The sequence below is a fragment of the Macadamia integrifolia genome, chromosome 14, assembly GCF_013358625.1.
Source record: "Macadamia integrifolia cultivar HAES 741 chromosome 14, SCU_Mint_v3, whole genome shotgun sequence".
Classification (NCBI taxonomy): Eukaryota; Viridiplantae; Streptophyta; class Magnoliopsida; order Proteales; family Proteaceae; genus Macadamia; species Macadamia integrifolia.
The window spans coordinates 28,760,372-28,773,296 of record NC_056570.1 but is presented as its reverse complement, the minus strand read 5'-3'; the positions used below and the strand labels follow the sequence as shown (position 1 = coordinate 28,773,296).

Below are 12,925 nucleotides of genomic sequence, written 5' to 3'. Positions count from 1 at the left end.
TTATTATTGTGTGTTAGTATTGTGAAAAGTTAATTGAATTGATGGGGAAAATAACAATCCCCATCTCGAATATTTTAAAAACCTACTAAAAAAAAGGAAAACACTTTGCAGCCCCCGTTGCTTATAGGATACCTAATCTGAGAGGACCACAAAAGATTCCTATAGTGCAGCCAACCTTTAAAGAGCACTTAAGGAGTTACTTTGGTGCAGATTATCCTAAATACAACAAACACTCAAGTGACTCACAGAAAGTCAAGCTTGAACTCAAGGAGTACAATGGCAAGTATGAACCCCAAGTGTTCTACGTTTGGTTGGGAGCATTGGATTACTAATTTGATTATTTTGATTTATCTAAGGAGAGAAGAAAAAATGGGCTGGTGCTAAGCTGATTGAGGTTGCACGTGATTGGTGGAGAACCCACGAACGAGAACCTGAGGAGCATGGTAGAGAACCTACGATATAGGAGGACGAAGCGAAGGTTGTTCGACATATACTTGCCACGTAATTTCAAAGCCTATATACAAGACCATCTGAACTCTCTTTGTCAAGGGAACATGACAATCGCAAAGTACATGAACAGATTTGATGCTCTCTATTCTCGAACTGGCATTAGGGAGAATGAAAGACCGGTACTATCTCGGTTTCGACTAGGATTACTGGCTGATATTAACATGAGTATTTGTGTTGTTGATACGTACACTGTGAGAGATTTCCTTGAGCAGGCTCTTCGCGCCGAGGAGTTATAGCACCGACAAGTAGAAGATTTGGCTATCAAGTTGGAGAGGCCAAGAAAAAACTTCCAACAACTAAAGCTAACACTTCAGCCCCTTCACGTGCCTCAATTCCTCTACATTATGATAAGAAGGGAAAGGCATCTATGACTAGCAACAACAAGGTTCAGTGCCATCATCGCCAAGAGGTTGGGCACTTTTCTTAGCTTGTCCACAACGTCAGAGAGTTAATGTTGTTGCTGAAAATACAATGGATGACAAAGACCTTGACCTTTTCCCATATTCCTTTGATGAGAATAATGATTGTGAGGATGACTATGACCTGGATGATGTTAATGAAGATGCCACCTATGGTATTCACATTGTTACTCGCATTTTGGTGGTTGCAACCAAAGGAGAGGATAAATTGTATTTTCTATAGCCATATGAAATCCGGCGTATGCTTGTCAGGTGGTAGTTGACAATGGTAGCTGTGTCAATGCCACTTCATAAGCGTTTGTGAAGAAAGCCAACCTGAAACCCAAGAAGCATCCTCAACTTTATAAAATGTCCTTGTTTAACAGTAACACTTTAGAGGTAAATCAGCAGTGTTCTAATCCTTTAAAGCTTCATTGGTATAAGGAGAATGTATAGTGTGACGTGATGCCAATGAGACTGTGGATGTATGATAATGATGTCATGATTGGAGGTAAGAAGAATTTGTGCACATTCAAATGGAAGGGTGTCCCTACTGTTTCCATTCGGTAAATGCACACGTTGAAATGTGACAACGAAGAGCTTTGAGGACAAACCAAAAAGACATTAGAACTAAGAAGAAAGTGTTTGCTATGCCTATGAAGGATTTGTTGGCTATTCCACAAAGGGAGTTGCTATATACAAGTCATGAAATAGAAATGGTTTTGGCACTTGTTACTATGAAACATAAATGGTTTTGGCACTTGTTACTATGAAACATAAATGGTTTTGGCACTTGTTACTATGAAACATAAATGGTTTTGGCTCTTGTTACTTGGGAAGTCATTCCCCAACCCTCAGAAATACTTTTTGATTCTTCAAACTTGACTCCTCGTGAGCTTCTTGGTGAGCTGCCTCCTATACATGATATACATTATGCCATTGATTTGGTACCCTTACTGAACCATCCTTCTTATAAACTTAGTCCCACAGAGCATGCTGGAATGGCTAGTGGATGGACAACTTAAAAATGGATTTATCAAGAAGATCACAAGTCCTTATCATAGTTGTCAAGATGCCACCTTAGAGTCCAAGTGGTTTGCCTAGGTCCTAGGCAATTATCGTCTTATTGTACTACATGTTGCCAAATAGATTTAGACTTATTTATCCATATATCATTTTCTTAAGATATTATTCAAAAATAAGCAAATACCTCCCCTTTTTTAATCCAATAAAAATAGTTTAAAAATTAAATTCTAAAAGGAAAAAAAAAAAAAAATCAACCCCCCAATCCAAGAACAAAATTTCATCTTTTGTTGCTGGGGCTATTTTCAATTTTTAAATGTTGGAGTTTTTCTCAATTCTAAATAAATAATCATATCATGGTAAAACATTGCCAAAAACCAACAGTCCGGAAAAATAATTTTTTTTTAATTTCTTTAAAATTATTTTCATTCAGGAGCATTTCTCTCAATTGTTGATTTTTTATCACTCAAGATAACTTAGTGTTAATTTTTGATGTTTTGATGTGTCTTAATGTTGATTTTTGATGACATGATATGGCTTGGTGTTGATTTTTTTTATGACACAAGGTATATATAGCATACTAAATAATGTTAGAAAAGAGTGAAAATAAAAAATAACACTTGGTCACCTTGTTCGCCTCAAGGCGGGTGCCTTGTCACCTAAGCGCTTAGGAAACCCTCCAATGCCTTGGTTTGCGACGCGGAAACTATGGTCCTTATGCAGTACCAGCGTAAGAAAGATGGTTCATGATGTATATGTATGGACAATAGGACTATATATAAAATAACCATCAAGAACAAGTTTCCCATACCTCGACTTGATGACATACTGAACATGCTGTCCGGATTTAAGGTTTTTCCAAGTTGGACATTAGGAGCAGCTACCAACCCAATTTGTATCTGGAACATAAACAAATGGAAGACCACCTTTAAGACCAAGGATGGCTTGTAGGAGTGGAAAGTTATGTCTTTTGGTTTGACGAATACGGAAGACCGCATCTAAGATCAAGGATGGCATATACGAGTGGAAAGTTATGTCTTTTGGTCTGATGAATACACCTAGCACCTTTATGAGGGTTATGACACAAGTGCTTCATCCTTTTATTGGTCATTTCTTGTTTGTTTATTTCGATGATATTTTGATTTATAGAAGACACTAAGAAGAGCATATTGAATATTTGAGACAAGTCTTGAGAATACTCTGCACAGAGTACAACAACAATAACAACAAACTCAGCCTTATCCCAACTTAATGGTGTAAGCTACATGGATCCATGAGAAAAAGAAAAAAAATAAAAAAATTAAAGAAAAAATAGAAAATAGAAATAAATAAATAAAAATGAAAAGCAGAATGAAAGTAGATTGAAGAGAGATGAAAGATGATAGATGAGAATATGAGGAAAGAGGTATCAACCCAACAAGTCAGTAGAATCTCAGCTAAATGGGGTCAACTACGTGGATCCTAGGCCTCTAATGGGCTTTATCCAATCTCATACTTGCGACAAGACCGAGAATGTGCATGTTATGCTTCACCACTTCGCCCATAATCATTTTAGATCTGATTTGCAGCAAATCCAACAGTACAATGTCACTTCAGATCTGAGTAGCAGCTCAAGAACTCACCAGATCTGAGGCTTGACAGAAACGAATCTCCAGGGAGAGATACCATCTATAGAGAGCCTATGGAGAGGCTAGTAATAGCATCCCTATCTTGTCTGCATCGATTCATTTGATTAGCCTTTCCACTACTAGGAGCATGATCCATTAATTAGAGAGGCGATTACTTAGAGAGAGGAGGCACGATGCATCAATTCATTCCCTATTGTTTTGACTGAGATGGTCGATGAGTCAGGAAGGGTGGAGCGCTACTTCCTGGTCATGTGAGACAGAGGAGGAAAGAGAAAAGATAGGGAGAGAAGGAGAGGGAGAAGAAGAAAAGAAAGAGAGAGGAAGAGGAAGAAGACAGTGGAGTGTGAGAGGGAGAGAATGAGAGAAGGAGGAGGAAGGGTGAGTGAGAGAAAGGGGGGGAGCAGCCCAGCCTCACAGCGGCGGCTGAAACTTGAAAACCCTCTATGGCTAGAGCAAAATAGTGAGCGGTCAAGTCTATATTCTTAAGTTTGGCAACCTCATCATCATCTTATAATTATTAGGGAAAACGCAAGCTGCCCACTTGCATGGCACTACACCCAGACCCTGTTGCCTCCATGCCAAGCTATGGGTATCGAGGGTGCAAGCAGAAAACATTCTCTTGCCCTAATTATTATTATCTTAAATAGAGAGAATCTATTCTTAAAATTGAACTAACAAAAAAGGATATCTTCTTCTTGAAACATTTGCAATTGATGCAACAATAAAACAACAACAATAAATTCTTATTCCAAATTAATGGGGTTGGCTACATGGATCCGTGCAAGGACAAAATAGAAAAAGTAAAAGTGAAAGGAAAATAATACAATAACAGTAACTAAGTAACAACACTGCTACATGGGGTCCGCTACATGGATCCTTGCCTTCCACTCTGCTCTCTATTTGAGTTCATACTTGGGGCAAGACCCAAACTATGCATGTCTTTCCTCACTACTTCCCCTATGGTCACTTTAGGCGTACCCCTAACCATTTTCAATTGATGCAACCAGACAATATCAATTTTGACCAAAAAACTATTTGTTGACTTGTTTTAAGAAATCAGTCTGAAATTGAATTAAAAATCCAACCAAAGAGAGCCTAAGTTTCACGGATTCTTCCTCTCTTGTTGATCAGTAGTTGCTAATTGATCTGCTTCAGCTCATGTTGGTAATATTAACATCAACAGAAAAGGCAATGAATTTGGGAATGCAAGGGTCTCCATATGATATCAACATAATCTCATTGACAGGGCAAGAAAGCAGCAAGTTCAACAATCAACTTTAAGGAAAGGGTGCAAAGACATGTTAAATAGAATGAGGGACAAACACAGCCATTCAAAATGTTAAAGGATGTGAATACAACCAATTCCAGAGACAGAGAACAATAAATTATACTATAAGGGTTGAAACTCGCAATATCTCGAATAAAGACATCAAATGAATTACTGTATGCCGAATCATTATAACACAGCATGGTGTAAAATGGTCGAACAGCCAAGGGATACCCGTGCAGAATATAGAAATCAGTGTCATACCTATGTTGTGGAATAAAATCTTGTCAGCCATCCAGAAATTACAATAAGTAGATAGATATATAGATACTTAAGTAACATTAGAAACAGAGAGGGTTAGAAAGAGAGAGGAATCACTTACTTATCACATACTAACTGGTCCAGTTTTCTCTCTGCCTCCGTATTTAGATCCCCAAGAGGATCGACTTCTACACCAGCCTACTCTGCAAAAGTTAGGACCATGTAACTATACCAGAGAAAAAAGTCAATGGAACAAAAAGAAGGGAAGCTAGTTCGGGTATTTTAACCAACACTACACATATGAGTGTGGCTGATCAAACAATCCAGTAGAGTATGAAAATGAAGGAAAGTTTAGTTTTGAGGAATTAGGTTGATGGAATGTGTAGGGAACATGTGTTTGGATTATAAGTAAAATGGAAGACCTTTAAAGATTGATTGATTGGATACAAGAGATCAATCCCCCTGAACAGAAAAATGAATACTAATACCAAATAGTAACTGTTATTAAGGTGCTGGGTTTGATCGAAGAGAGCAAAAACAGGAACTCGCTAATAAGCACTCAAACAAAATTCAGAAGGAACATATATATGACAATTGCTGATTTGATCAAATCTTCATAGTGTTTTCCCCTTTCTTGAAGCAGCAAGGTTGAGACATTCTAAAAGTCCCTCTAAGCCAAGAAGGCTCACATTCAAGAACACAAACACAGTTGATATCATAAAAATGTCCTGTCTCCATACCTTGAGCATACGAACTCCTTCTTGGAAAGTAAGCCGCAATGTCTTTCTCAGGTACTGTTACATCCAACAAGTAAGTCACCATCAGAAACATATAATAACAAGAACCTTTCATAAATAAGGTATGAAGCTTCAGGAGTTACAAAAATGTATAATAACAATAAATGTTTCATAAATAAGGTATGAAGATTAAGGAGTTCAAAAAAAATAAATAAATAAGGAAGAAGAAGAGTGAAACCTCCAAAGGTTCAAATGGGTATTGTCTTCCACTCGTCGATTACATTTACTTTAAGTCAACCAGCCAGTAGAGGAAGTACCCTCGCCCACACCACCGCCCCCCCCCCCCCCAAAAAAAAAAAAAAGCCTGTAGTCTAGCTATCAATTTCATTTTGTTTCCCCCCGATTTCTGGGCACAGGTTGCAACCCTACACCATTTCTCAGGTTTTCTCTTGGCCAACACAAAGAATTGATCCTAATAAAAGGTTTATGCAAAGGTTTTAGTATTAAATAATATACATGTGGACATAAATATATCAAAACGTTTGACCAAATTTTAAGAAAGAAACGACCATAATGGCCACTGAAACGAAATTTATAACTAAAGCCTGTAGAGAACAATTTGATAAAAACATGTCAACTTTACCATTTGGGAAAGGGCATGATTCCTTAACTTGTGGTTAACTAAATGTTTGAATTCCAGCCAGGAAAGGACATTTCTTCATATATATCTTCATTCAATTAGTGTTGTTTCAAGGGCTTCTGAATCTAGATTTCTTCCCTAAGAAAGTTTTTCACCAAGAGGTGAATGACTCAAGTTTCTAACTCCAGAGTCAATAATAGCAACCTATGCTCCAAGTTTACCTCAAAATAGTGCTCCTTGATCTCCATTTCAACATCAAGACCTGTGAAAATTAAATTCTGACACCAAGGAGGAGCTAACAAAATAAAGCCTAAAAAAATAAAATTGCAAATTCTCTAGACAAAAGACCAATCATCATTCTTCAATTCAGACCATCAGAAAGTGTCACTTCATGGGACAATGTTAAATATTTAACCATGCACCAGCATGCCAATCTGATGGGGACATCAAAGTGTACAGGCGCAAGAAGAAGAAGAAGCAGCCATCTTTGTGGCTGGAAGAATAGAAAGAAGATCTTGTAGGCCCCAAGCTCGATCCAGATTTTAGAAGATCTTAAAAGATTTTAGAAGATCTTGTGGGTCCCAAGATCGATCCAGATTTTTAGAAGATCTTAGAAGATTTTGTGGACCCCACCAAATCTTATTTGATTCTAGTACTTTGCTTTAAATCTAGTGATATTTGATTGTCTTACACAATTAGGAAACTAGGATTTCTTTATATTGATCTATTAGGTAGTTTTTATTTCATGCAATTGAGTTTCTAAGTATCTTTTTTATTTTTGGAAGTTTATTCTCTTTAAGTGTAAGGCCATTGGCCATTGTTTATTTTCAATGAATGTTAATTAAAAAGAAGGCCATGAGCAAATCCCCACCCCTCTCACGGTTCTCTCTCTCTCTCATTCTCGACTTTTCTCCCCTTCTCTCTCGCCTCTTTCTTCCCTTACTCTCTCTGCTCTCTCTTCTCTCAATCTTCTTGTCTCGCCTCCCTCTCTTTCTTTTCAGTCTTATTGTTTTTTTTTCTCTGCTGCTGCGTTATATTGCTGCACCTGCTGCTGCGTTATTACTGCTGCACCTGTTGCTGCGTTATTACTGCTGCACCTGCTGCCTTACCCCACTGCTGCTGCAACATAATTCTGCCAGTACAAAATTGCTCTGCTGCAACTGCTGCTGCTACGTACTACTGTCGTTACAATACTGCTGCCGTTGCACACTGCTGCCTTTACATCACTGCAACTACTCTCTCTACAATTGGCTGGGTGTATCTTCTTCAACAAAAAGTGGAGTACAACCTCTTTATTTTGGAGAACCTGGATTTCTTCTTCTCTCCTCAGACCTGAATAGCAGCATGGTAAAGTACTAAACTAAATCCTCCCCACCTCCCTTAATCCCTATTATATATATTGCAACCCATTAACGTTGAAGTCTGCCTTTGCCCTTTGTTTATGCCTATTTTATCGATTGTTGCATATCTAAGTTGGGTGTCTAGATGGATTTGTGCTAAACCTAATATTCATATGTCGTTTGTTCCCTTCCCCATGTCCCCACTTGAAACTTGAGTAAGAATTTATGTGTTTTTCTGTCTAGATTAATATTGCTTTTGGGTACTTTGTTTATTAGTCTCGCTTTATCTTGCATGCTTAATCGTGTTTGCTAAGATTCTTTGGTCTTATTTACCTAAGCCCCTTGAGTTAACCTACCTAGTTAGTTAATCTTGTAGGAGACCTAGTCATCTAGGAACCCCCCTACATCATCTTGGTATCAGAGCATGGTTTTGCCTAGGTTGAGGGTAATTAAGTACTGTTGTCCCTTGTTTACATGTCTTATCTTTTGAGGTCTAGTCTCCGTCACCGTTTGTCCGTGGTCGAGTCTGAGCTAAGAGAGCGATACCATAGATTAGAGGACACCCTTTTCTTTCTTAAATTGGCGGGGCCAAATAGCATTTGACGTTATTCCCTCCAAAAGCATATACTCGAGAGGGAGATTTCTGACCTCAAGATTGAAAGGGATAACTACTTATCTCAATTGGAGATCCTGAGTAGACCTTGAGTCTTTGGTGGCAACCGTACCTTTGGCTGCCCATCTCCGTATGTCCACTCGTAGTGGTAGAGCATACCAGGATATGTCTGACCCTCCTAGCACCACCACTCAATCGGAGCAATTGGCTGAATTCATGAAAACCGTTCAAACCATACATGAAACACAAGCTATCCATCTCCAAGCCCTTACCGATAAGTTGGTTGCCCTCGAGACAAGTGCCCAAAACCCTGATGGACGGCAAGGCCGTAACATAACTGGCACTGATCCTAGGGGCAGAGGCCCTAACCCTGAGGAAGTAAACGAAAATAACCAGACTGACAGTTATGACCAGATAGGGGATAACTTCCAAGGACTAAGGCATGGTAGGGATCAAGGTAGGGGTCGAGGCCCACCGCCAAGACGCCAAACCTAATATGGAGATGATGAGGGCTATGAGCACCATGATAGGGGCTTTGATGTCAGACGGATGATTAAGGTAGATGCCCCTACCTACGATGGTCAGATTGACGCTAGGATCCTTCTGGATTGGATCAAGCAGATGGATAGGTACTTCGATTTCTATGATATGCCAGAGGAAGTCCGCTACCGGTTTACTAAGTTCAAGCTTATTGGAGCTGCCCAGGACTTCTGGACAGACCTAGAGTACCAGGAGGACCACCTAGGACTTGAGCCAATCACCACCTGGGTAGAGACACAAGAGCGGCTCAAGAGGGAATTTTTACCTATCACTTATAGGCTCCAGTTGTTGAATGAAATGAATACCCTAAAGCAAGGGAAATTGACTGTGACTGAGTACATGAGCAAGTTCAATGAATTAAAAATTAGAAGCCGTATTCGGGAGGATGTTGAGCAGACACTATCCAGATTCCTTACCGGGCTCAACTCCAAAATTCAGTCTCGTATGGCACCCCACCTAGTGCGAGACATTCCATAGGCCTTTAGGATAGCCCTTGAGATGGAATCCTCCATGAGAACTTATTCTCAGAGGAAGAACTTCCAAGCTGGGGAGTCCCAATTTAGAAAACCACCCCAAGGCACAACTAGATTCCCAAAAAGCCCTACTGCACCACAGTGTCAATTTGACAACAAGGGTAAAGGAATTTTGGGAGAAGCGCCCAAGAGTAGTGGGCAACAACAGTGCTTCAAGTGTCGTGGGTTTGGTCACTTCTCCAGGGAGAGTCCCAATAGGAATCTTTACGTAGGAGAGCAGACCCCTGAAGAAAGTGACCAAGAGGGTTTTCAGGACCATGAGTATGAGGACCATAGGCCAGATGAGACCATATCTGATGAGGACACCAAGGAGGCCGGTGACCTCAAGCTCAGCATTGTGCGTTGCATGGTCTCACAACCTAAGAATAGCGATGATTGGCGACGAACTAATATTTTCATCACCTACACATGTCATCAGGGCAAGAACTGTCGCGTCGCCATAGACAGCGGGAGTTGCATGAATGTGGTCGCCAAGAGCGTTGTTGCTCGAATGAACCTCAAACCTGAACCCCACCCTAAGCCTTACAAGGTTTCCTGGGTTGATCAGTCCAACATTCCTGTAAATCTGAGGTGTCTAGTCCCCCTACACTTTGCAGGATATGAGAATCGAGTGTGGTGTGATGTCCTAGAGATGGATGTTTCCCACATCATTCTAGGTAGGCCCTGGTTATATGACCGGGATGTCACCAATTACGGGAAGTCTAACACCTATATCTTTGAGTTCAAAGGGAAGAAGATCAGACTGACACCCAGTCCCCCTAGGGAAGTTAGGGTTCCAGAACATAAGAGAAGTACATCCAAACACGCCCCCACCAAAACACTCAACATTTTAAATCAACAACAATTTGAAGGAGAGTGTCACGAGTCAAGGGTGATTTATGCTCTAGTTACCGTACAGAGTAATACCGATAGGTCACGCTTATTCACTGAGGCTCCTAGAGAAGTGCAACCCTTGTTGAGGAAATCCGAGAGGCTATTCCCTGAGGAACTACCTGATGAGTTACCGCCTATGCGTGACATCCAGCACGCTATTGACTTAGTTCTAGGATCCTCTCTCCCGAACCTACCCCATTACTGAATGAATCCCAAAGAACACGCCGAACTCAAACGGCAAGTGGATGAACTGTTGCAAAAGGGATTCATTAAGGAAAGCCTTAGCCCGTGTGCTGTACCTACCTTGCTCACGCTAAAGAAAGATGGCACCTGGCGTATGTGTGTTGATAGTAGGGCCATCAATAAGATCACCATCAAGTATAGGTTCCCTATCCCTAGGCTTGATGACATGTTGGATATGATGGCCAACTCTTCGATCTTTTCGAAGATTGATCTCAAGAGCGGGTACCACCAGATTAGGGTCAGGTCGGGAGATGAGTGGAAGACAGCCTTCAAGATGAAGGATGGCCTCTTTGAGTGGTTAGTCATGCCTTTTGGTTTGTCAAATGCACCTAGCACTTTCATGAGGGTAATGAATAAAGTGCTTCAACCATTCATTGGCAAGTTCCTTGTGGTTTACTTTGATGACATCCTCATCTATAGTAAGACCCCGTCTTCCCACTTGGATCACTTACAGAAGGTTTTTCATGTGCTCTCACAAGAAAAACTCTTTGTCAACCTCAAGAAGTGCACCTTCATGAGTGATCAAGTCATCTTCCTGGGATTTATTGTGTCAGCTCAGGGAGTATCTGCTAACCCTGAGAAGGTGAGGGCAATTGTAGAGTGGCCTGAGCCAACTAACATTCGTGAGGTACAAAGCTTCCATGGTTTAGCCACTTTCTACACCGATTGCACGAAAAAGAAGGAGTTTCAATGGACTAAGAGTGCTACGAAGGCCTTTAATGAGATTAAAAAGCTTATGACTGAAGCTCCAGTCCTGCGCCTCCCAGATTTCTCTAAGGTCTTCGAAGTTAACTGTGATGCATCTGGTACTGGGATAGGTGGTGTCCTAGGACAAGAGGGCCACCCTATTGCCTATTTTAGTGAGAAGCTTAATGAAGCTAGGCAACGATGTTCTATATACGACAAGGAATTCTATGCGGTTGTCCAATCATTGCGCTATTGGCGATATTACCTTTTACCGCAAGAATTCATACTATTCTCTGACCACCAAGCTCTGAGGTACCTTAGTGCCCAAAAGAAACTCAGTCAGAGGCATGCCAAGTGGGTTGAGTTCCTCCAAGAGTACACTTTTTTACTCAAGCACAAGCCTGATGTCGAGAATACTATTGCAGATGCACTGAGCCGGGTGAACATGTTCCTCAGTCGCACCAATGCTAGGAGTCGGGCTAGTGTGCTACTCCAAGCAATGAGTGTAGAGGTTGTAGGGTTCGAGGGAGTCAAGGACCAATACCCCACCTGTCCTGATTTTAATGAGCCGTTCACTTCCTTGAGTGAAGGCAAGCCAGTCAACAGCTCGGACTACCTACTTAGGGAGGGCTTTCTTTTTAAAGGAAGCAAGTTGTGCATTCCCAGGACTTCACTCCGAGATTTCCTGATCTGGGAATTGCATGCTGGGGGAGTCGCTGGCCACTTCGGTCGTGATAAGACCATCACCCTCGTTGAGGACCGATTCTTTTGGCCAGGACTGAAGAGGGATGTTGCTATAGTTGTGGGTCAGTGCAGGACATGCCAGACCGCCAAACAACAAAAGCAAAACACGGGTTTGTACACTCCCCTACCCGTTCCCCACTCCCCTTGGCAGGACCTTAGCATGGACTTTGTAGTTGGTCTACCAAGAACTTCGAGAGGCCATGATTCTGTTTATGTGGTTGTTGACCGCTTCTCGAAGATGGCCCATTTTATCCCATGCTCTAAGACCTCCGATGCATCCATAGTAGCCAAACTTTTCTTTAATGAGGTTGTCAAGTACCATGGGTTACCCCTCACCATAGTGTCCGATAGGGATGTTAAGTTCACGAGTCATTTTTGGAGGACCCTATGGCGGATGATGGGAACGAAACTCCGTTTCTCCTCAGCTTTCCACCCTCAGACCGATGGCCAAACCGAGGTTGTCAATAAGAGCTTAGGAAATTTATTGCGTTGCCTTGTAGGAGAACACCTTAGCCAGGCCGAGTTTGCATATAACAGTTCTAAGAACCGTACCACTAGTCTGTCCCCCTTTGAGATCTATTCAGGATACCAGCCTCGGGCACCCATAGACCTTATCCCAGTCGTGTCTAGTTCTAGGACCTCCCAGTCAGCCGAATCTTTTGCTCAGCATATACATGATTTGCATGCAGGTATAAGGAGACAGATAGCACTGAGCAATGAGCAATACAAATCGAAGGCAGATGTGCATAGAAGGCTACAAGAGTTTCAAGAGGGTGATATGGTGATGGTAAGAATCAAGCCATAACGTTTTGTTAGGGGAAAAGCGAGCAAGCTACATGCTCGTAGCACAGATCCATTCAAGGTACTCAAGAGGATAGGTGCCAATGC

General features: G+C 41.2%; 1 protein-coding gene across 3 annotated transcripts in view; it reads right to left on the bottom strand.

The window, feature by feature from the left end:
* The window catches only part of LOC122061521 (aspartate--tRNA ligase 2, cytoplasmic-like), a 46,255-nt gene extending 39,318 nt beyond the window's left edge, over positions 1-6,937 (bottom strand). Inside the window, exons 1-4 of one of the 3 annotated variants that reach the window (XR_006134663.1) lie at positions 6,686-6,937; positions 5,828-5,881; positions 5,209-5,288; positions 5,002-5,090 (exon numbers count right to left, since the gene is read on the bottom strand). Coding sequence is in view for 2 of the 3 variants with exons in the window: in XM_042624808.1 (XP_042480742.1) it covers positions 4,796-5,090; positions 5,209-5,285; positions 5,828-5,881; positions 6,686-6,712 (453 nt within the window). In the remaining variant the exon portion in view is untranslated. Of the gene's footprint in view, positions 1-2,519; positions 5,091-5,208; positions 5,289-5,827; positions 5,882-6,685 lie in introns of those variants that run through there. The other 2 variants (XM_042624809.1, XM_042624808.1) reach the window with 2 other exon arrangements.
* Positions 6,938-12,925: the final 5,988 nt, after the last annotated feature.